Source organism: Eretmochelys imbricata, chromosome 4, assembly GCF_965152235.1.
Source record: "Eretmochelys imbricata isolate rEreImb1 chromosome 4, rEreImb1.hap1, whole genome shotgun sequence".
In the NCBI taxonomy this organism is placed as follows: domain Eukaryota; kingdom Metazoa; phylum Chordata; order Testudines; family Cheloniidae; genus Eretmochelys; species Eretmochelys imbricata.
In genome coordinates this window covers 93005693-93029522 of record NC_135575.1, presented here as the reverse complement: position 1 = coordinate 93029522, position 23830 = coordinate 93005693, and the positions used below count along the sequence as shown (strand labels likewise).

Sequence of the window (23830 nt, the reverse complement as noted above, 5' to 3'; positions counted from 1 at the left end):
TCATATCTGAGAGGCCTGTGTTCCACTTTAGTAGTCCATTTGTATTGTCGTTGTTCAATATATACTGATATTCCTGTCCCTACTGAAATCAATAGCAAAACTGAGTAGGGACTGCAGGATTTGTCTTGGGAAATTTGGATAGTTTGATTACCATAAGTTGAAATTATATTATATGGCATGTAGACAGTTATTTGTTGCAATTATCTTTTGGACGCTGCCTGCTGTCTTATGGCAATTTGCTCTGTATAGCTTAGAAGGCCAGAAAACGCCAAATAATCCATTATTCTTCATGCTGCTTGGGAAAAGAGGTACTGTAGAAACACAACTGCAGTCTTGTGCTCCCTCTTGTGTTTTACTAGAGAGCTTCAGTGTGTGTTTTAAACAGAAGGTCTCTTGATCAAGGGAATTCTTATTCAATGAAATAAATGCATTTATTGAACAAACTAAAAATAGATCGAGTGTTAAAATAGAACTTTAGTAGATGATGGTACTTTGTATTATAGAAAGTCGTTTTAAATATACTCTTTCTCTCAGAATTGCTACCATCACGTTTTGTAAGCAGTTGAAAGGCCAGATCTTGCCATCAGTTACACTGATGTAATTCCATTGCGACCTCATTCACTTCTGTGGAGTTACTCCATGCATAGAGCAATGTAATTATGGGCCCAGTTCTGCAAGGTGCTGTAGGGACTGTGGGCAGAAGGTGCTCAGCATGATTGGGCCATGAGTGCAGAATTTGGTCCAAAGTGTCCACATCCTTTCCCGGAGAGAGCTCTGTATACCATATGCTGTGTGTACTCCTAAACTGGCAATAGAGTCAGAAGCATTGCAAATAGCCCATTGCCTTTATAAATCTGTTCACTAACTTTACTTTTTCCTGCTTTTCTATTTTTCTGTTTCAGCTGTGCACAGTGATGGGTACTTCCCCAAGGACATTCCTGCTCCTGGGATGTCTCCTGACAGGTAACAGTCCTAAATTCCCTGTGTCTCTTCATTCATTCTCCTTTGTAAGTCTGGGCTTAAATCAATGCTCTACAGTTGATGTTTCAGATAGATTTGTTTTCAATGTGATCAGTGATCATGAATTACAGCACAGATGATCAGTCAAGCGGTTGTAAATTCTTTTTTTCTGACATTAATTGTAATAAAAGCAGCCGGGAACATAGTCCCAAGCCTGTGATTAAATCTACTGAAAATAGTCATATTTTTATGGACAGCCCATCTTTTGTTACTGCGCAGCCCAACGAAATAGATATGATACAAGGGAGTTCCCTGGTGGAGGGGAATGGAATCCACTGAGCAGCTACTATTGCAGCCTTAGGGCTATTGTAACCTCTGCAGCTGCTTCTTCCTCTCCGAAGGGAAGAGGTTTGGCTAGTGGATCTGTGTCGCTGCTGATGCACCAGCCATGCCACGTCTCTCCTGCCAGACTTTCTTTAGCAGCACGTGGGAGCAGAGCTCCATGGTGTGCAGCAGAGTGCAGGCTGCCTGGGTGGGATCCCTCCCTGCAGCCTCCTACTCTGTGCCACATAATGCACTGGCTGCACTGGCGAGCAGGCCTTCCATATCAGCAGAAGGAAATGGGGAGGGGGGGCAGAGCAGGTTTTGCCTCAAAGTGCCAAATATAAAAAGGCCAGTATTACTAGCCAATATAGGTAACATACTTGCAATGGCTTGAGAAGCAGAACAGAGATCACAATGGGCCCAGTCCTTGGCGCCACTAAACCTGCTTTGTGCTGGTCCCCTGGCATACAAACCATTTATCTACCTCCCTGATGATTTCTCCGGGGTCTCGAGGGCTGTGGTGCTGGGTGTGGCTGTTCTCACTTAGGGTGGGGACTGGGCCAGCTCTTGGCCAGCCCAAGTACAACTTGCCCAAACCAGAGAACCTGGCCTTGTAAATCCAGATTGTACATTAAAAGCACTGCAGTTACAATATCCTGTCGAATGAGTTACAGTTATATTGGATCACTGGTCTTCCTTACATTTCAACTAGAGATGGGCCTGAGCCACCTAGGGTATGTCTACACTGCAACCGCTCCCCCCTCAAGCCCCAAACTCACAGCAGTGAGTCTCAGAGCTTGGATCCACGGACTTGGGCTTGCAAGGCTGACAGTATGGCACTAAATGTAGCCACATAGACATTCTGGCTTGAGCTGGAGCTTGGGCTCCGAGGTGTGCTTCAAAACCCAAGCTGGAATGTCTGCATGGCTATTTAGTCCAAATTTGTAGAGCCACACTCTGAGACTCGCTGCATCAGGTTGTTTTATTTATTTATTTATTTTGCAGTGGAGACATAACCAAAGTTTGGATCCAGGCTACTGCTGTAGCCCGTTGCAGAAATAGAGGTCAGCTGTAATGTTCAGATCTAGGTGTTGATCTAGCATGAAATGCTCCCAAAGTCTGGGGCTGTTTGGATCTGGGGTTTTGGTTGAGAGCCATCGCTAATTTCAACTCTTTGTCTTTCATTTCTGGATGCAAGGTGGACGGAACTGAAATGAACAGCATTTTGTCTGAGAGGTTCAAAGAGAAATTATTTTGCCCTCCATAGGGAAATGCTGTGACTGCTTTCAAAAGGGCTCATTTACAGGGAGATCAGTGTGTCTGGTTTGGCTGTTTTATAGATAAATTGCTCATCCTTTCTCACATCTATGTGGTGATCATGTGCTGCTTAGTAACCGGTTACTTATTCATTTCCTTTGACAGGACCATGGCTAACTTTTTGCCAGCTTCCATTGCCGACTGTTCTTCCGAATAGAGATGAAATGGTCGTGCAGCTGAATGCCTCGTTTACCCTGAAATGCTCTGGAGACAGCGAAGTGACCTGGCAATACCCACTGGCCGAAGGAAGCCACAGGATAGACATTAGAAATGAAGAGAACAACAGTGGTCTCTTTGTGAGTTTGCTGGAAGTGGGGAATGCCTCAGCTGCTCATACCGGATTATACACTTGTTACTACAATCATACTCAAGAGGAGGACGGGGAGGTGGAGGGGAAGGATATCTACATCTATGTGCCTGGTGAGTGGGTTATGCTGTGTTACAGCTGAAAAGTTTGCCTGGGTTGTGGTGTAGGAATATCAAGGACCCTATTAAGCATTTAAATGGAGAGCAACCTCTTGGTCTGAGCTGGGCATGCTCCTCTTCACATTGATTTTGTTTGGTATGAATTAGTTCTCATGAAAGGTAATGAATTGACAGCCTTGGAGGCTGAAGCTTTCTCTCCACAAAGTGCAGGAAAAGGGCAGTGCTCCCCCAGTGGATACCTTGACTCAGACATGGAGACCAGCTCTGTGGGTGCACATTGTACGTGGTTCAGTCTCCATGCCCATTGGCTTCATTGCTAAGGATTCCAACTAGGGGAACACAAATGCCAACTATTTGGTGGTGGCTTGTGTAATGTGTTCTTTGGGACTTGTACTGAGACCAGCTAACTTCATGCATACCACTAAATAGTCAGGTTTCAGAGTAGCAGCCGTGTTAGTCTGTATTCACAAAAAGAAAAGGAGTACTTGTGGCACCTTAGAGACTAACAAATTTATTTGAGCATAAGCTTTCGTGAGCTACAGCTCACTTCAGTGGATAATAATGGTTCTTCATCTCCATTGACCTAAACTGGGTTTGAACTGATAGCTCAGAGGTCATATATTGCTACTTTCAAATATCCAAAGTGTGGAAATGTATTAATTGATAGAAAACTTGAACTGCAGTGCAGGAAGATGCTCACATATTTACAGGGCGTAGGAATCAAAGGTGATTAGTAAGATGTAGCTGTGTTGGAACACCTGTCACGAGAGAGGTGGAAACAAGAAACGGCAGTGAGTGCCAGTCTGGCAAAAGGCAAATAATGTGGTGTTTTCGTGAATCGTTTGTCACAATTTTCACAGCAAGACTTGCTTTTCCTGCCCCCAAACTGCCTCTCATGAACAGTGGAAAAATCTATTGGACCCAAAGAAATGACAATGGCAAAAACAATGAGGCTGTGTAGTCTTGTGGATAAAGCACATGACTGTGACCCAAGAGATCTTGGTTTTGTTCCCAGCTCTGCATTTTGTCCTCTGGGTGACCCTGGTCAAGCCATGTCCCTTCTGTGTCTCAGTTTCCCACACCTGTAAAATGGGATAATGATACTGACTTCCTTCGTAAAGCACTCTGAATCTATCGAGTTAGGTATTATATTATTATTAATAAGAACACCACCCAACAGGGATCTCAGGGAACATTACCCACCTGGTAATCTTCCCATTCCCTTTAGAAGTGCCCACTTCCACCCTCTCCTCCTCCACACACTCTGCGGGGTAGGGATGTCGCAGAATGTCCATCTGTCTGCCAATCCTCTGAGGTTGGAGTCAGAAGTCTATTAAACCTATTTGTCATGGCTGTAATAGGAGTCACTGGCTGAGTCATGACTGACTGTCACATGAATCTATGAGCATCAAAGTCTTTAAAAAGGAAGAGACTATAACATTTGACATCTGGGGATTTTGGTGTGGGGCAGGGGAGGGTGAGTGGGTGGATGGGGGAACAAGTGGGTGGATGTAAAGATAAATGGCTTTACAAACTTTATTGTGAGCCTTTGTAAAGCATTATATAGGACTGCCTGGGGCTCTATTGGGAAACAGGGGATTAGAGACAGCACTGCAGGGACACAAAGTACCAGACTGGTAGACTGGCAGTGAGCATTCTGAGCGTTAGCCTACAAGCGCAGAACAGGAAAACAAGGGAAAAGAAAAGAGGTTGCAAGTCACCCTGTAAAACTTTAACATGTTTGTGAAGGAAAACAAGATGCCTGGACTACAAAAAGATTATGTAAGGGAAAGAGGCAGCACCAGAGATTTTGTGAAGTGCCCTAAAACTTTGATGTCTGTTATTTGGGTTTTCTATAGACCATAACGTGCCATATTAGCATGACTCTTCCACGATTTCCCTCTACTTACCATGAAAAACTTGTAGCACCAACACTTGTTCTTAAGACGGTTATTGAAGCTTGGGCAGAGCCTGTGGGCCTTATACCTCAATATCAAGTCAGCTCTAAGCAGTCCACTACAAAACTGATGCCGTTGGATGGTGCGGTAGCTCACTATTAGCTCGAAGACAAGGAAGATGAAGACAGATATCAGAAGACTCCTACAAATTCATACAAAGTCTGTATTCCTTTAATAGAAATAATATGCACACGCTTTGTGACCTCAAATGGAATTTCACAGACACTTCAATTTAAACACACTGAGTTAGATAAAACAAGTTTATTAACTACAAAGAGATAAATTTTAAGTGAATGCAAATCAGAAATGGTTACAAGGAAAAGATAAGATGCAACTGGTGCCTAACTTAAACTATGTTAAATTCAAAGCAAAATTTTTCTCACCACATGCTCTCAGAAGTCTCACTGACCAAACTTCTTAGGCCAGGACTCCCTCTCCAGTTCAATGGCTGCTACTTGTGTTCCTTCTGGTGCAGTTAAGCACTGAACAGAGAAAGAGAGGAGGGGTTCTTCGGGGTGTTTGTCTCTTCTTTTTATGGTGTCAGTCCCCCCCATGGAAAACATTTCCAGCTGAGATTCTGGAGACAAAAAATCTATGGAGAAGGATGTTCCCTGCTTTTCCTTACCTGTTTGAGGTTTCTTTGTCTACCCTTCCCACTTGATGACTTTGTTTATTGATTAAATGCAAAGTAAGCAGAGTGCACATTCCTTTGTTTGAGACAGACATGTTTGCCAACCTCAGTTCGGAACATGTGTTAAGATCACCATATAGTGGAATCTTATAACTTCACCTACAATGTTGTCACACATATTTTATCAGGACAATATTGACTAGCAAATGAGTTTTCAGATGATACCTCCCAAGGCATTCTTTGTACAAAGATTATTACAACAGTGAGTAGGGTGTGGATATAAGCATACATTCTGTCAGAGTCCCCCAGATAGGCAAGCTATAGGCATCTTGTAGTTCTTTCCCCTCACTAAAGAGTCAGCTGACACTGTTGCAAAAGTTAATCTTTTTTCACCTAATTTTAGAATTTTCAGGAAAATTTCTGTTTCCACCATGAACTTTTTTTTGTTTTGTTTTGGGCAGAGCAATTCCTCTCCCTACAATAAATTATGAAGGCTGCGGGGGAAAAGAAATTTATTTATTAAAACCAGGATGCTTTATGACTTTTACATAAGGATGTAATAGCCATACAAGCCGGAAAAAAACCTAGGTGAAGCCTCTTTCTGTTTTTAATTACATTTGGAAAGCAAATGTACCGAGTTGGGTGGATGAGTTCTATAGTGCTGTGTTTGGATTCTTGTTACAAGGAGACTGCCAGTGTGTTATAAATCCCATTGTTGGAGGGGTTTATATTTCCATTATTAAAATTGATGATGAAACTTAGCTCACAGGCTCTTAGGTTTGCAGTAGTTATATGTGTGTTTAGAAGTGGCAGATTATGATCATTTTCAGAGCCACTGTTTTAAAGTTGGGTATGTTTTGCAATTTAGATTTTAAACTGAATGTGGATTGGATGACTATTGGAACTGGGGTACATTGTGTTGGTTTTAAAAAATATTGGGGATGTGTTTGCTTTTTTATGGTGTGCCCCATAATTCAAGGCATATGTGGGGGGAGGAATAGCTCAGTGGTTTGAGCTTTGGCCTGCTAAACCCAGGGTTGTGAGTTCAATCCATGAGGGGGCCATTTAGGGATATGGGGCAAAAATTGGGGATTGGTCAGGGGGTTAGACTAGATGACCTCCTGAGGTCCCTTTCAACCCTGATGTTCTATGATTCTAAACCATGTGCAACAACCATAGTTAATGACACCTAAGTAACATGGTGATGGATATGTAGATACAGATATGTAGCTAGAAATATTTTGAAATAATGTAATTTAGCTGAAAACCAATCCAATCAATGTCTTTGGTTTCTAATACTTTTTATTTTATGGCGGGGCAGAAGAGAGGAGGGAGAGGAACATTTTATAAAATGAATGTTTCAGGAACTCTTGCCATTGATTACAGGGGCTCTAAGATTAAAGTTGAAAAAGAATTAGAATAAAAAAAGGAAGTGATGGGTGACTGTAATGGGGAGACTGGGGTTCTCTCACCTTGGATTCCTCTCTACAACCAAGTTTCAGAGTAGCAGCCATGTTAGTCTGTATCCGCAAAGAGAAAAGGAGGACTTGTGGCACCTTAGAGACTAACAAATTTATTTGAGCATAAGCTTTCGTGAGCTGTAGTTCATGAAAGCTTATGCTCAAATAAATTTGTTAGTCTCTAAGATGCTACAAGTCCTCCTTTTCTCTCTACAATCACACACTCCTGTGGCAATTTCAACATCATGTGCTTTATTTACAATGTGCTATACAAGGGCTTGTTCCCCGTAGCCTAAGGCTTTTACCTCCTCTCCAGACACAGGATGTGAGGGAGGAGAGCTGTCACCTCCCTGAGATCATGGACTTCTCTAGCCCTTCCATCCTCTTCCTGTCTCTCTCTTCACTGTTCTCAGTTGATAAGCTGAATCACCTTGTTAATTAGTTAATCACCTGGTGCTTAATCTATTATCTCATCAATTTGCCCCATGTGGGGGCTCTTACAAAGTGCACTGAGTGGGGAGTCAGCCTTAGGCCACATTGACACTAGCAAGCTTTACAGAGGCACAGCTGTACCAATGCAGCTGTGCTGCTGTAAGATCGCTTGTGTAGCCACTCTATGCGGATGGGAGAGCTTGTCCATGCTGGTGCTTCCATCGGGGTAACTTATGTTGTTCATGGAGGTGTTTTTTCACACCCCTGAACAAATTAAGTTATAGCAACAAAAGAGGTAGTGTAGTCATGTCCTTAGGCTATTCATGCTCTAGTACAGTGATTTGTACATCTCCTTTTTGTGTGCACCAGTTAATGTAGATTTAAAATACAAATCAAGACCCATGAGCTGGAAAATGGGACTTTTAGGTCCAAATTCTACCCTGAAGGTTTTGCTGGAAATTGTTGTCAGTGGGGTATGGGAAACAATTTTCACACCTAAACATTAGTGATTTCTGGCTTTTTGCCTTTTGCCTGTGAATAGCATTGTCGGAAAACTCCACTAGATCAGTGTCTAAAGGAAATAATAACACTTCCCTTTTTCCTGGAGGTCTTAAACTTCCCAGTCTGGTACATTTCTGTTACATAGGATCCTGACTACCAGTTGGACTACTGGGATGTCTTCTTACATGTCTTATCAGATGGCAAATGTCATTATGGTGAGAGTGTGTCAACTCTGTGTGTGACTTTAACATAGTTGTGGTTTTACATATGATAAAGGAAATTGCTGGAAAAGTAAAGAAACAAAATATATTCATTTCTATCAAGGTGCATAATTATCTGCTGGTGTCTCCATTCTTGTACTATGGACACATTAAAAATGATATAATGTAAAAATACTTATCTTTTTTACAGATCCAGAAGTGCCCTTCGTTCCTCTGCTACCAGAGGATCAATTCATCCTAGTAGAAGATGGTGATTCCACCATTATCCCTTGTCGTACAAGTGACCCTAATGCTCAAGTAGCTTTAATTGACAGTGAAGCCAAGGTTGTATATGCCTATTATGACAGCAAACAAGGTTTCCTAGGAAATTTTCCTGCAGGCTCATACACGTGCCAAACAACTGTTAAAGGAATGGAGTTCAAGTCAGATCAGTTTTTCATCTACATTTTGAAAGGTACTCTTTCTCATTTTTTAAAGGAGGGTAAAAATATTGAGCCTGATTCTCTTCTTGCTTACACCATAATTGCGTAAACGAAATTGGAATCTAGCCCTTGAAGTCCACCATTCGTATACTGCACATGGCTTTTAAACTTGGTGCACTCTCTTTCTTTTTCCCTCAGCTACTTCAGAGCTGCCAGTTGAGATTGAGGCCCTTAAAACTGTATATAAAACAGGCGAAAAGATTGTTGTAACTTGTGTGGTCTTTGACAACGAGGTGGTTAATTTACAGTGGAATTATCCAGGGAAAGTGGTAAATATCTTGTTTTGTTTCTGCATAATTATAATTATCAGTTGGTGAGGAATATGGGGATGTGAAGGGGTCAGCTCTTCACTGTTAGAACGAGGACAGAGGAAGAGAGAAAACAGAACCGTTTCTTTTATTTTCAGGTTATCGCTACAGAAAATTAGTATCAGGTGTTAGAATTCATGTTAGTAAGTATGCAAAGCATTCGAGGGAGATGAGGGGTGACTGGGAACATAAGAAGTTATCAGGGAGTGGGACTGTAGCACTGAAGGTATAAAGCTCTGTGAATTTATGCTCTAGAAAACCTGGTGGGAAAAAAATGGAATGTTCTGGAAATGTGTCCAAATGTCTGCATATAACACTGGTGGTGAAGTGAATCTGACTCTAAAAATGACTTTCTTCAAGACGTAGTCTCAGATGGGCTGATTTTTCTCAGTTACACTGGTGTAAATTAGGAGTAACTCAGTTAAAGTCAGTGGAATTACACTAATGAAAACCTGTTGTGAGAGGAGAATCAGTCCTAAATTCTCGTAACATGTTTTCTGAAGTGAAGGTTTCTCTTCAGTGAAATCCCATTTATAGTCAGTGCTCCACATATAGTGTGATTGTGCTGCTGTGTAAAAGGTCTGATAATTGTGGGTTATTGTAAAGTTGCAGAATAATTGTGACTCAGAAATGCAGCTTTCATTTAAAAAAATTTAAGAGCCTGAAAAAAACCCTCTACTTCCTATAGGAAGGTTTCATTTTATTTTCAGTTTTACATATTCATAACCTCAGTCTCCTGCCAATCATTCTAGTTTCACACAATCCCCAACATATTTTTGGTTCCCATCCCTCAACATGCAGGTGCTGTATTCCCTTTTGAACATTTTTATTCTCAGCTGAACACCCCCCTCACTTCCCGCCCTTGCCAATGAATTATTCTCTGAATTAGCGCACACCGAACGTAGGAACTAGGAAATGGGCATAATCTGTCAGGAAAAAGGTATTAAGAATTCACCTCACCTTGTGGGCACTTATCAAAGAATATTCAGAACCAAAATCAACAGCATCACCACCAAAGCCAAAGGATACGCTCCCTTAGCTTGCTTTAGCACTAAAAGGCTCTTTCAAGCTCTCCACCTACATTTAGATGGTACTTTACTCCAAGTGCACAACATATGCAGTTTTTAACCTACTCACCCTTTGGTAGTTGGCTCCAAAATTGTGTATTCTTATGGGCACACCTGCTGCATCCATGTCTGAAAATTTGTCCCTAACTGATTAAGCCATTCTTTTTGAATATGGAATTTGGACCATATAGCGGTAACTCTTTCATTGCTCTCCTTTAAATAGTACCATAATTCTTTTATACTGTATTTATTTCCTGCAGCTGGGTTGTTTAGATAAGATTTTTTTTCCTCTCCAAAACACAGAAAGAAAAAGGTGTGATAAAAGTTGATGACATTAAAGTTCCATCCCAGAAGCTGGTTTACACTTTGACTATTCCTGAGGCTTCAGTGAAAGATACCGGGGATTATGAATGTATGGCCCGACATGCAACCAAGGAGGTTAAAGAAAATAAGAGAGTAGTCATTACAGTTCATGGTACAGTCCAATTTTAGTATCCAAAAATTGTTAGCATGCTGGCAAATACCATGTTTGAAATAAAGTGAGTAGCATTATTTATGTGAATCTGTATCATTTACAGATAAAGGATTCATTCATCTGGATCCCCAATTTAGTCCTTTGGAAGCTGTCAATTTACATGAGGTCAAAAATTTTGTAGTGGATGTGCAGGCGTACCCAGCTCCAAAAATGTTCTGGCTGAAGGACAATGTGACTCTGACTGAGAATCTTACAGAGATTGTTACGAGCTCAAACAAGATCAATGAGACAAGGTAAAGAAAGGTCTTGCCAAGATGACAATCTGAATTTCTCTTCCAGAAACCTTGTGATTTCATTTTGTCAAATCTATGACTAGAATTTGGTGAGAAAAACCAAGACATAATATATACAACCTCATCTTCCTTGCCTTGCTATAGCCTTTCATCATCCCCTTCTCTTTGACATCCTGTCCTCCATGGACTTCCGTGTCACTGTCCCCTCTTGATTCTCTTCCTGCCTTTCCTACTGTTCTTTAAGTGTCTCCTTTGGGGGCATTGCATTCCCACTCCTCCTCTTCATTGGAGTCTGTCAAGGCTCTTTCTTTCCACCCATCCTCTTCTCCTTTGTGCCCTATACTTGGGTAGCCTCACTCTCTTACATAATTTTAACTATCATTTCTCTGGTGGCAATTCTCAGATATACTTCTCCTATTATGGTTCATTCTCATATCTCTCACTGTGTCTCTGATTGCTCACCTTGGATGGCTTGCAGTCAACTCAAGCTTATCAAACCAAACCAAGCTCATAATTTTTCCTTCACACATTGTGCCTTTATTTCATTTTCTACTGCTGTTGACAATGTTATCATTTTTCTGTCACCTAGAAATGTAACCTGGGAAGCATCTTTGATTCCTTCTTCCTCTTTGCCTCCGCATTCTACTGCTGCTTTCTACACAGCATTCATAGATTCAAAAGCCAGAAAGGACCACTGTGTTCATCTCGTCTGACCTCCTGTATAACACAAGCCATAGAACTTCCCCAAAATAATTCCTAGAGCAGATCTTTTAGAAAGACATCCAATCTTAATTTAAAAATTGTCAGTGATGGAGAATCCACTGTGACCCTTGGTAAATTGTCCCAGTGGTTAATTACTCTCATAGTTGAACATTTACACCTTATTTCCAGTCTGAATTTGTCTAGCTTTAACTTCCAACCATTGGATCATGTTATACGTTTCTCTGCTAGATTAAAGAGCCCATTATTAAATATTTGTTCCACATGTAGATATTTATAGACTATAATAAAGTCACTCCTTAACTTTCTCTTTGTTAAGCTCAATAGATTGAACTCTTTGAGTCTATCACTATAAGGTGTGTTTTCTAATCTTTTAATCATTTTTGAAGCTTTTCTCTGAACTCTCTGCAATTTATCAACATCCTGCTTGAATTGTTTGTACCAGAACTAGACACTTTATTCCAGCAGCAGCCAAATACATATAAAAAACTCCCTCATTTTCTATCCTATCAGCTAATTCACTTGTCCAACTTGTAATCATCTGCCACCTTGACTACTGCAACCTTCTCCAATCTTACTACAGTCCTGTCTTCTGGATACTAACCTGGCTCCTCACCAGTCTTTCCAAAATGCTGCTCCCAAAATAATCTCTTGGTCATCATTCTGATCACACCAATGCCCTTTCTAAATCCCTGCCGGGTATAATAATGCTTGCTTGTTTCTCATATGACAGAATTAATTAACATTTGAACAGAACTTTGATAGGAAGAGCACTATAGAAATGCAAAGTATCACTACATTATAGTCACCATATACCTACATTAAATAAATAGATTTTCTACTAAAAATTATTTGATTTTTTGGATTAATTTATTCTTATGTTCTGTAAAATAATGTGTACAAAATCTCTTGTTTCTGTAGGGTCCAAAGTATATTAAAACTGATTCGGGCCAAGGAAGAAGACAGTGGAGATTATACTTTGGTTGCTGAAAATGGAGAAGAGACTAAAAGCTATACTTTCTCATTGCTAATACAAGGTAAGCGTATCAAGAACCCTATTGGACTGGGCAGAGGTAGCCGTAGACAGCAAAGACTTAACTCCATTTAAACAACGGGTGTCCTGCTAACCTACAGGTATACTAATGAAAGGCCTGGAAGCCAGGAATGGCTGTGTTCTAATCCTGACTTTGACTTCTTCAGTGGCCTTGTGCGAGTAGTTTCATCTCCCTGCCTAGCCTGAGTTACTCCATCTACAAAATGGGGATGACATTTATTAAGCTACCTCACAAGGGATTGCTTTGAAGACAAAGAGTGCTAAGTGTTATGATTTCAGCAGCAAATTAGTTTGGCTGCTTCCCTGCCACGTCGCTTAATAACACAAGACTAGCTGATTGGCTGGAGCTGGATTGGTGTTTTCCAAGAGTAGTTCCTACCGGGTATGTCAATTGTACTGACTGGTCACTCAGGTAAGACCCTTAGGAACAACAGTTCACCTTTTGCCACTCCACACTTACACAGTTTATCATCCTCTGCAGAAGAAGCACATTGTGGAAACAATATTTCCAGTACTGCCGGTCCCCAAAGTTCAAAATAATGAGTCAGATCCGTCAAAATCATGAGTTTATTTGCAACTTTTTTGGTCTAACTTTTGATTTTTGAACTCGCTCTTCCATGCCAGTGTGTGTGTGGCAGTTACAGTGTCACCACCTCTCCCAAATTTATAAAGTGAGGTGACTTTGGTCCCCTCTGCAGGAGTTCTCACTGGCTGCCTGATGGTGTGGAGCTTCCAGCTTCTCCCCAGACCCAAAATTCTAACTAATTACATCAGCCCCACATCTGCCCATCCGTCAGTCCAGCAATTTATTACCTCCCAGCCACCACATCAGTTCTGCCCCTTACCCAACTCCCACATCAATTCTGTCTCCCTCAACCCAACACCTGCTGTTCCCGTAGCCTCACCTCTGCTCCTTTTACAGCTCCAGAGGTTCTTTACCCCACCCCTCACCCTCTTCCCATGTCCAGGCTGAGTGTTGCATGGATGGCGAGGAGAACAGGGAAGGAGCAGAGAGTAGCCTGACCCAGTTTTCACAAGGAGGGAAGGGAGAAAGGAGCAGAGACACCCTGAGGTGCTGAGTGCTTTCTGCTCCCTCCTCCTGCGAAAATGGTATCAGATTTTCCTTCTCTTCCCTCCCCTACCTGAAAAGTCCTCTTGGCTCCTGAGGGGAGGCCGGAGAGCTCTGGCTGCTTCCTGTAGGCGCGCCCATGTTACAAATAAGTAATAGTAATAGGGATATTGCTAAATGGCTGAGTTCTGGGAGGTAGGTGGGAGGGGTCTCCTCTGGTTTTCTCTGTATTTTTCATCTTTACTCTCCCTGTGCTCTCAAATGAGGCTGAGTAGGGAAGGATAAGGCTCCCTCTGTATCCAGACAGAGACATTCAAATTGCCACCCAGCTGGTGTCTCTCAGGAGCAATGTGAGGCTCTTAAGCTCTCTCTATGCCCCAGGACCAAGCATACCCCTTCCACAGCGCCCCCTTCTGTGACTGTGCTGTAGCCTGGGCCCTGTTCTCCCCTGCAGGATATAAGTAACTTTTATCAAAGTCAATCTGAATTAGTCATATCCTTCAGGGGAAAATCAGGCTCTGGAGAGCAAGCAAAGAGCTTAGGGCCCAGACTTGGATTCCCTGAGGAGCAGAGCAATGTGCTGTTGCAAGGCTGTTGGCCAGACAAATGACAGCAATTTTAAACATCTGTCCTGTTCCATTTGTAATTCTAACCCAAATAAAGGGGGGGAAATTCTAACAGGCTCTTTTCAATTCATTTCTAGTGTCAGCTTCAATTCTAGACCTGGTGGATGATCACCACGGCTCTGGAGGGGGACAGACGGTCCAATGCTTGGCAAAAGGGACGCCTTTCCCTGACGTGGAATGGCTGATATGCAAGGACATTAAAAAGTAAGAAAAACAGATGTGCCTTTATCTCCAAATGTGAACGTTTTTCCTTGACCAACATAATTTAAGCTCGTGACACACATTCCTTATCAGCCCTCTGGAAACTATGATTCTGGTTTGTCTTGCCAAAGTGACAAGTTGTTTATGCTTCATTAGCATATGGATGGGGTGGGGGTTAATATCATTCCTACTGATTTTGTCCTGTAGAACACATACACTGTATCTATTTAACAGGTTTCTCTAAGATCTGGTTCCTAATTAGTGATGAGTGAGCCTCAGGGAAGTTCAGATGAGCAAGTCAGATGCTTGACCACATATCTTTTGAGGCTTTCCTGCCATCTCCTGAACAGACTCATCTATCCCATTACTCTTTCACACACTCCCCCATCCGCCCTTCTTCCTGCAACTGAGCCCACCACAGATAATATTTTTTACATTCAAAGTGTGTTAGAAATGTTAACTAATTCATCCCCTCACATTTGTTGATCTAGTTCCAGGGTCACCCCTTCTCCCCCTCCTTTGGAGACAATCGCACAGAGAGATAACAAGCTTGGTGGGGCCCAGCAGCCCTGGTAACCTCGGAGATGCTTTCTGTTGTCGTTATACCCACATTTCACGCTACTGTCTGGGATTTCCCCCTCTCTTCTCTCCCAAAGAAATCTGTGGAGCACTGGGGGCTTCAGAGGCCAGCCATGAATTCTGGAGTCTAGTGAGAAAGCCCCGGAGCAATGCAAAATTTGGACTAAGCAACAGTGGGCTGCTGGGCTCCATTACTGGTGCTTCAAAGGTGGTAGTAGTGCTGGTAGGGATCAGAAACTCATTGAATCTAGGAGGCGGGGAGCCAGAGCATTGTCAGGAAGTGGGTACAGACTTAAACATCTTTGGTCCTTTTCTTTTTGGTCCTTAAAATAATTCTTGCCAGGGAAAGGGAGTAGGGAAAGGGTGCTTAGGGTGATCCTCACTTTGTTTACGCTTGCTCATCCATACATAAATCTGATGTCTATATTCATGGCTATTCGATTTCTGCAGATGCAGTAATGATACCTCATGGATGCTTCTGACTAACAACATCTCAGATATACACATGGAGGCTCATCGGGTTGATAAGGACCAGGTGGAAAGCCAGGTGACCTTCCAAAAGGTAGAAGAAACCCTGGTAGTACGGTGCATGGCGAGGAACACTCTTGGTGCCGTTACTCGGGAACTGAAGCTTGTGGCGCCCAGTGAGTTAACTTTGTCACTCCTGAGAGATTTAAATAGCCATTTCAAACTCCTCCTCAAATAAACCCAATCAAATCTGGAAATAATTATGCAGTGTGAATGTCTAATTGGTAAAACACCAGCTCTTTGAAAGTAAATAATGATGAAAACAGATTTGGCAGCTCTTCCCCAGAAGTTTGAACAAGAGCCATTTTCCAGGTCTTAATTCTGAATCCATCTTTCCCATATTATGTGGTTCCATGATCCATCTCTTCATTTTAGTTACTTATGGCCATGGAAGTCTCTTCCAGGCAACCACTGTTGTTGTTCCTGAAATAGGAAGGCAAAGTTATTATAGGCAGTGAATGACTTAATGCCCCCTGCCTCTGGAGACTGCACTTTTCACATCTGCAGTGCACAAGAACTTTGATGGCAAAGGAGGTGGGAGTCTTACTGTCACCTACAAACTCGGGCCTCTGTCATAACTCTCTGCATGGAGGCAAATCTAAACTGAGGCCTTTTCTTTTACTTCAGCATTGCGATCAGAATTAACTGTGGCTGCAGCAGTCCTAGTGTTAATAGTGATTGTGATTATTTCACTGATTGTCCTGGTCATCATATGGAAACAGGTAACTTAAAATATGTAATTTCTATACTGAATTGAATTAGTGAACTGACCCATTCTTAAATCAGGCATGAGCCTGACAATTTATGTTTCATTTATTGTGCACGGCAGAAACCAAGGTATGAGATAAGATGGAGAGTCATTGAGTCCATCAGCCCTGATGGCCATGAGTACATTTATGTGGATCCAATGCAACTGCCCTATGACTCAAGATGGGAGTTTCCTAGAGATGGATTAGTACTTGGTAAGAACTTTGAGATCCTCTTCTTTTGTAGAGATAAGAAGTTGATTTAATGCATGTGGGGAATCAGAGCTCTTGATCTGCACTCATTGGGTGAGCTCTGTGAAGAGCCAAACTGTTGCAGATAAAGTCTGTTTATATGGAAAGAACTTTCTATGTTGCTAAATGGAATGATCAGACCACGGCAATTCTATGCCATCCAGTATTAATAGAATTCTTAACCTGGTATATAAACAAAACCAGAAAAGTCTTGCAAAACATCTAGAAATCAGAATGTCCTGGCAACTATATAAGTACCACTGCCCAGTACTGGACAGAAGCTCAGCCATGCCCAAGTGTGCTTGATCATGTCACCCTCTAGTGTCTGGACCATAGACCATATAAACCCTAATGCTATTAAAGTTCATGGAAATTTTCCTTTAGTGGCATTGGTAGGCGCTTCGGATTTGGGAACAGAAAGTGCCAGGACAACTGTGAATCTCTGTGGCCATGGCTGGCAATACAGCTGATAACCATTATGTTCTGTGCTGATGCAGAATCTTTACAAAATTATTAACAAACAAACAAACAAACAAACAAACAAACTGATTTTTCACGGAAAATTATTCTGAATACAACAAAAATACATCTATCTACCTACCTATTTTAGCTCCTTGACTTTCCTCCGAAATCCTCTTCTCTCTCCTATTTTTGTCCCATCACCATCCTCCCTGATACCCAGGCTTGAAACCTGGGGCCATGTTTGACTTCTACCTCTCCTTCACCTCTCACATCCAAGCTTATTCCATAATATTTCTGAGATCCACATTTTTCTCTTTCCAGACAGCAAAGCTCTCTCCTGTCTTGATTGCTGTAACCTCTTTGTCTTTGGCCTTCCTTCTCTCCCTCAAGACCCTACAAAACTGTCACTGTCTCTTCAGTCTTTCCTTTGGCTATCCCTGCTTTACTGCCTCAAGTTCAAGCTCATTGTCCTTGCTTTCAAGGGTCTGTGGAACTGTCCCTGCCTACTTATCTGCCTGTATCTCTCCTCATGCTACCCATTGACCACTCTTCTCTACCAGAGATGTCTGCCTTGAGCCCCGTACTTTAGTGTCTCCTATATTCCTCTTCCACCCTGCTTCACACATAGTGCCTTCCCCAAAAGGTTTGTCAGTCCATTAGCCTCTTCTTCCCTCCCTAAATTCCTGCCTTACGATTCAATTCTGCTGAGATGCCCACAAGAAGTGAGTCAGCAATGGCATTTTTATTTTATAAGACATTTATTAGTTCTGTGTGTAGACACCCAATGTAATATGGAAGTAGTTATGCAGTTTTATTAAAATATTTTAAAATGATAAATCCATGATGTCAAATGCCATTGCCACATAAACTTATTTCTGTGAACCCTGCCTTTCTTCTTTCCACCCTGCTTTGCTGTTTTGTTGTCTCTTTGTCACGTCTCATGTGGAATTCAATTATAAGCTCTTCAGGGCAGGGCTCTTGTACCATTATAGGTGACCTGTAAATACCCAGCACAATTTTGGGTAGCGTGGTATAATAAATAATTGCCTGCCTGCCTGCCTGCCTGCCTCTTTCTCTCTCTCTCTCCTATTTATCTATAGCATCTTAAGCATTTCTAACATCCCCATTATGGAGGTATCTATGCACCAAATAATACACAAACACAAGTGAAGAAAATCATGAAAGGCATTTTTGTTTGATACACTTTACAAAATATGTTCTATTTCTATTTCCTCTTGTGTGAGTCAATATAATCAAAAGCAGTTCTTGCCGGAGAGAGGATTTCTGTTGATTCTCAAGTGAATGTATCTGATTCAGAAATAAATTCAGTTAATTAAATTTGCTCTGCTAACTGCAGACCAAACCATGGTGGATACTTATGGGAATTATTTGACTACATCCCTGGCTTTGATTATGTGTATAAAACAAATATCGGAACTGGGGTTGTTAACAGTCCACCACAGTAATTTTTGTCTCTCTTTGACTCATCAGCATCAGTTTACTTCAATGCATTCTTGTTTATGAGTAAATTTAGGAAGGTTAACTTTAGAAAATGGCACTGCATGTTCTTATAGCAATCTGGATAGCACAAGTATTTTTCTTGACATGCTGAATATACATTCATCATATATGTCTTTCTTATGAGGCAGTTTCATCATATAGGCCATATTCTGCCCTCATTTATGCCAGTGAACCCCATTGACTTTACTGGTATGATGGGATTTTTTTTTTTTTCAAATGGAATTTCTGCTATTCTATCAGTTAGATAGCAATGCAGTAACTTACTGAAAAGGTTATCCAAAGCCTTTAGGAAAATTTGGGGATGTGGCTTAGCTGGTGGTGTTCCTTTAATGTGTATACTTCCTCTTCTAGCTGTGTGAGCCAGCCAGCATCCTTCTACCTGCTTTACAGGCCGGTCATATCTGGAGTGCAATACCATGCTAGGTGACCATAGTCAGCTTTTGGGTTACTGGAGTATCAGTTGACTAGAATTCAATAAACTGAGGTTGCACTGACAATTTTGCTTTGTTCTTGTTCCCGCAATGTATTACAGTGCCAGAGTGTGAGTCGCCCAAGGCTGACTCACCACTCCTTGCTCTTTGGAAGCATCCCCACCTGCGGTAAATTGAGGAGGTAATAATTTAAGTTCTCAGTGATTAACTAATTAGCTGGTGATTCAGCTCTTCAGCTGGAATTTACCCTTAAAAAAGAAAGGCAAGAAGAGCCCAGGGTAGAAGGCTGTGCCTTCAGGCCAAAGAAGCCCAAGATTTCAGAGAAGTGAGAGCTCTTCTTTACCCTGTGCCTTGGTAGTAGATGAAGACTTGGGGAGAAGTTATGCTATGGGAACAAACATTTATAGAGCACATTGTAAATAAAGCACTGGGTGATGAATTTGCCACTTGTGTGCGTGAGGACTGTTTGCAATAAAAATCCCAGGGGAGGGAACCCTGTTTTGTGAAAATAACATATAATGATGGTGCTTAGATACTATAGACATGATGAGCTAGGACTACCTGAGAGAGAGAAATTATACTGCAATGATCTGATTAATGTGTTTGAACACCACTACCCTCTGCTGGACATAATCGGAACTGCTCTGCTATGTGTCATAGGCCTTCCACTGTTAATAGCTAATTGACATTCGTCTTTCTCTGAAGTGGTAGGAAATTTTGAGTACCAAGATTTGAAGTCTATCCCAGCTGGTCCTGTGGATTTCTGAAGGGCCATGGTGTATGACATAGTGACACCCATGATCTCCTAGATGGCCACTGATTTGCCACAATAGTCTTATTAAAAATCCAGTGCCACTTTGACTGCTGAAGCCAGACAGACTCATTATTAATGGCTTTGCTCGCATTCCCAGACTACCAACAAGATTTAAAAATATGGCTGTCAAGAGAGTAAAAAAAAGTAATCGTGCTGTTAAACAATAATAGAATGCCATTTATTTAAATATTTTTGGATGTTTTCCTACATTTTAAAATATATTAATTCAGTTACAGCACAGAATATGAGTGTATAGAGCTCATTTATATTTATTTTTATTACAAATATTTGCACTCTAAAAAACAAAAGAAATATTATTTTTCAATTCACCTCATACAAGTACTGTAGTGCAATCTCTTTATCATGAAAGTTGAACTTGCAAATGTAGAATTATGTACAAAAAATAACTACACTCAAAAATAAAAAATGTAAAACTTTAGAGACTACATGTCCACTGAGTCCTACTTCTTGTTCAGCCAATCGCTCAGACAGACAAGTCTGACTGATAATGCTGCCTGCTTCTTGTTTACAATGTCACCTGAAAGAGAGAACAGCCGTTCATGTGGCATTGTTGTAGCTGGTGTCACAAGACTTTGTGGCTGGGTCACGTCTGGCTGTTTGGGGAGGCACAGCCTCCCCTCACAGGCCCTCCATACAATTTCCGAAACCCGAAAAGTTTTCCCGCCAAAAAGTTTTCCCGCCCCTGATGTAGAGAAATAGAAGAATTCATTCTCCAGGGCTGTTACTCTGGCACCTTTATAGTAAAAATAAAAGAAAATGTATAGTCTAATTGGGGGTTGCCAGTCAAGGTCTCTGTACCAATAGCATAAGGAGCTTTGCTCTGTGGCAGATGCAACGATACAGCTCTAAGCAGTTAACTACCACCTATTATCAAAATGCAAGTGTAAAAGACATGGGGAGCAGGACTTAAAAAAATACGTGAAAAGGGGTGAAAAAGGGAAATAATAATTCCCTGACATTCAGGAAGTGCTCCCACTGTTCTCCACAAGCCCCCAGATTTAGCGGAGATGCCAATGAGGGGAAGCCCTTCGCATGCTCACTTTACGATATGATTGTGGGCGGAATTGGAGAGTGCAGATGACAAGATGAAACCGCACCAGCAGCATGTTTTAAGGGGCTGCATCCTGCCATGTGGTTCACAGATCTGCAATCTGAAAATGTTCCATTGCTAAATTACACACTCAGGATGGCGGAAACTTTGTAGGAAGCTTCTCACATCCTGACTGGTAAGGGAACCTATTGGTGCATAGGAAGCTGAGAGAAAAAAATTCTCATATTGTTTTGTAACCAAGTTGTGAGAGACCTTAGGAAGGATTATAGTTAGGCCAGCACTGACCAGTTTTGAAAATCCCATCTTTCCTGTCTATTTTGGTGATACATGCATTTTTTGGCTGGAATTTTCATATAGGAGTTGGTCTATTAATTACAGATAGGCCATGTACTGTGGTTAAGATAAACAGTAGCTTCTCCGGAAGCATCATCTCCAGAAGCGCAGGAGAGGGCAGGTGCAATATATGGCAGATATGTATAAATCACATGAACATTAAATGTTGCAATGTTGTATTTCCTGATAAGAACGGAAACCTTCTGACCTTTTATTTGTACTGTTAGTAAAAAAAAAAAAAAAATGTGATCAGGAATGTGATCACATACTGACATCTGCAATTTATGAAATCCATGGAATTTACTAATTTGGGTGTGTTTTTGCATGTTGCATATTTCATTAAAAGTCTGCCTCAAGCCTTCATATCCGTTCCATACACAATTCTTCCCCATACTGAATCCACAACAGAAGACAGAATACGCTAATTCACAATTTTTGTCTGAACTGATTTGTGGCCAGAATAAAGTGGGTTAAACATGGGCTGTGTTAATACAGCACTTGGAAACTGTCATAAAATCTATTCCTGCATATGAAACACATTTGTATATTAAACTTCAGAGGACTTTTCCCTCATGTGTAATCCACATATATTTTAACTTCTCTCAGATTGTTGATAGTCCCTGCTTTTGTATTCTTAAACTGAGCTGGTACCACCATCAAATCTATCCTATTGTTAGAGCGTGGACATAACGATCTAAGGCACTCTGCTGGCTACCCTTTAGGTTGATAGTTCTGTATGACATGGTATCTAATGACAGTAATGGCATCAAACTGATGATGGAGAGTCAAATTCAGCTAAGGGGTAAGCAGGCACAACTCAGCTGAAGTCAGTTACACCACAGCAGAATTTGGAACAGAGAATTTAGATTAGACATTAGGAAATCAATGTTCTATAGTTAAAAGTGTTCAGCCAAAGGATTAGGGTAGTGGACAAGCCTGATTGAAACAGGGAGTTTCAGTGATGTCACCTCCTGCCCTACAAGCTGATTAATAATGTGCTCTTGTCCTCTTGTTTACTTGGCTTTCTTTAGGAATATTATTAAATCCAAGCAATTTTTTTTAATTTCTTGTCCTTTTCTGCTTAATTGATTTTTATTGGTGATAGGAGCAGACATTAATAATAATAATAGTTTTGGATGAATAAGTATGCTCAGTCTGCATAAATAACAACACATACCAGCAGCATTACATAAAGCGCAATGGCAGCAGAAACTGAGATAAGCTATCGTGCAACTGTTCATTGAACAACAAACTCTATTGTCTGCAGGTCGAATCCTTGGTTCAGGCGCGTTTGGGAAAGTTGTTGAAGGAACTGCATATGGATTAAGTCGCTCTCAGCCAGTGATGAAGGTAGCTGTGAAAATGCTGAAACGTAAGTAATCCTCATGGTGTCAGTATCCAAGCCAGGTGCTTCAAGATGATGCAGGATTATTAGCATTGTCTTAATTTGTATTTATAATTTATCCCTACATATTAGAAGATTCTATCTTAATTGCATTGGCTTAGACATCATGATAACTCAGAAAGTTTGGAAAAGGATAAATAATCATAACCTTTCTGAACAGATTAAAATGATACCATGGTGGAATTAAGTAGAATCAGTCAGGTTCTCAGCGAGAGTAGATCACTTGAGTTCCACCGAAACTAAATCAGCTTATGCTATCTGAGGAGCTGACCCAATGACTTTAAAAGACATTTAAAATTAATGTCTACAGCATAAATGTGGTAATGTTCATCCTTCACACAGGAAAGAGCTACATTAGCGGTAAAAAGAGTAATAAACATTTGGAATCTAATATCTCTATTTTTGTAAGTATTTCTCATAGTGGTGCTCTGACATGAGCATAGAGGTCTGGTGGTTAGCACTTGCATATATAAATCTTACAAAACCGATTGGTTGGTGCAAGATTGGAGGGATTGGACAGAAGGATTGTGGGCCCCTGATCCTAGGGCTGTCTGGCTGCCAGTCTGAACCTGCATAAAAGAGACTTGCCGCAGGGCTGCCCTACTTTATTCCAGCTTCCAATGGCCCCCAAGGGCCATTTCAGCCAGCAGGTGCTGTCAGGGAGTAGGGATGCTCAGGAGGGAGCTTCTAAAGAGGCTCTGTCAGGGCTTAATTTGTGCCAGGGCTTGCCAGGGCTGAGCCCCAGCACCTCTGGGCTTGGCAGTCCATAGACCCTGGGTTTGCCATGCCAGTTATGAAAATAAAACATCTCTTGAGCCCCAGCACCTAACTGCTTGAGCCTGACACCTCTTTCATTACAAATTAAGCACTGGTCTCTGTGCCACTTGGAGGTTCACCCACCCATGGATGAATCCCCAAAGGGTCAGCTAACCTGGGATTATGACTGCTTCATACCACAAAGAAGGGCAAACAGATTGGGCCCACTAGTGAATTGGATCAATTGAGTCTTTATTAGTGACTAGTACTTCTCATTAGACCTTCAGAAATGCCATCACCAGATAAAGTGCAAAGCCCTCCTTAAGTGGCCTCCGTATAAATGTTTAAACCAAGCAAGCAATGTATCATATTCAATAGTTGTATTAACTGAATGATATTAACATTT

The 23830-nt window shown here is 41.4% G+C and overlaps 1 protein-coding gene across 1 annotated transcript in view; it reads left to right on the top strand.

The window, feature by feature from the left end:
• Positions 1-914: 914 nt before the first annotated feature.
• Positions 915-23830, top strand: part of PDGFRA (platelet derived growth factor receptor alpha) — a 34768-nt gene continuing 11852 nt past the window's right edge. The window contains exons 1-12 of the mRNA XM_077814576.1: positions 915-963; positions 2707-3021; positions 8421-8684; positions 8851-8981; positions 10391-10562; positions 10666-10855; positions 12497-12612; positions 14402-14528; positions 15555-15748; positions 16260-16354; positions 16462-16594; positions 22531-22635. Coding sequence (XP_077670702.1) covers positions 915-963; positions 2707-3021; positions 8421-8684; positions 8851-8981; positions 10391-10562; positions 10666-10855; positions 12497-12612; positions 14402-14528; positions 15555-15748; positions 16260-16354; positions 16462-16594; positions 22531-22635 — 1891 coding nt within the window. The remainder of the gene's footprint in view (positions 964-2706; positions 3022-8420; positions 8685-8850; positions 8982-10390; positions 10563-10665; positions 10856-12496; positions 12613-14401; positions 14529-15554; positions 15749-16259; positions 16355-16461; positions 16595-22530; positions 22636-23830) is intronic.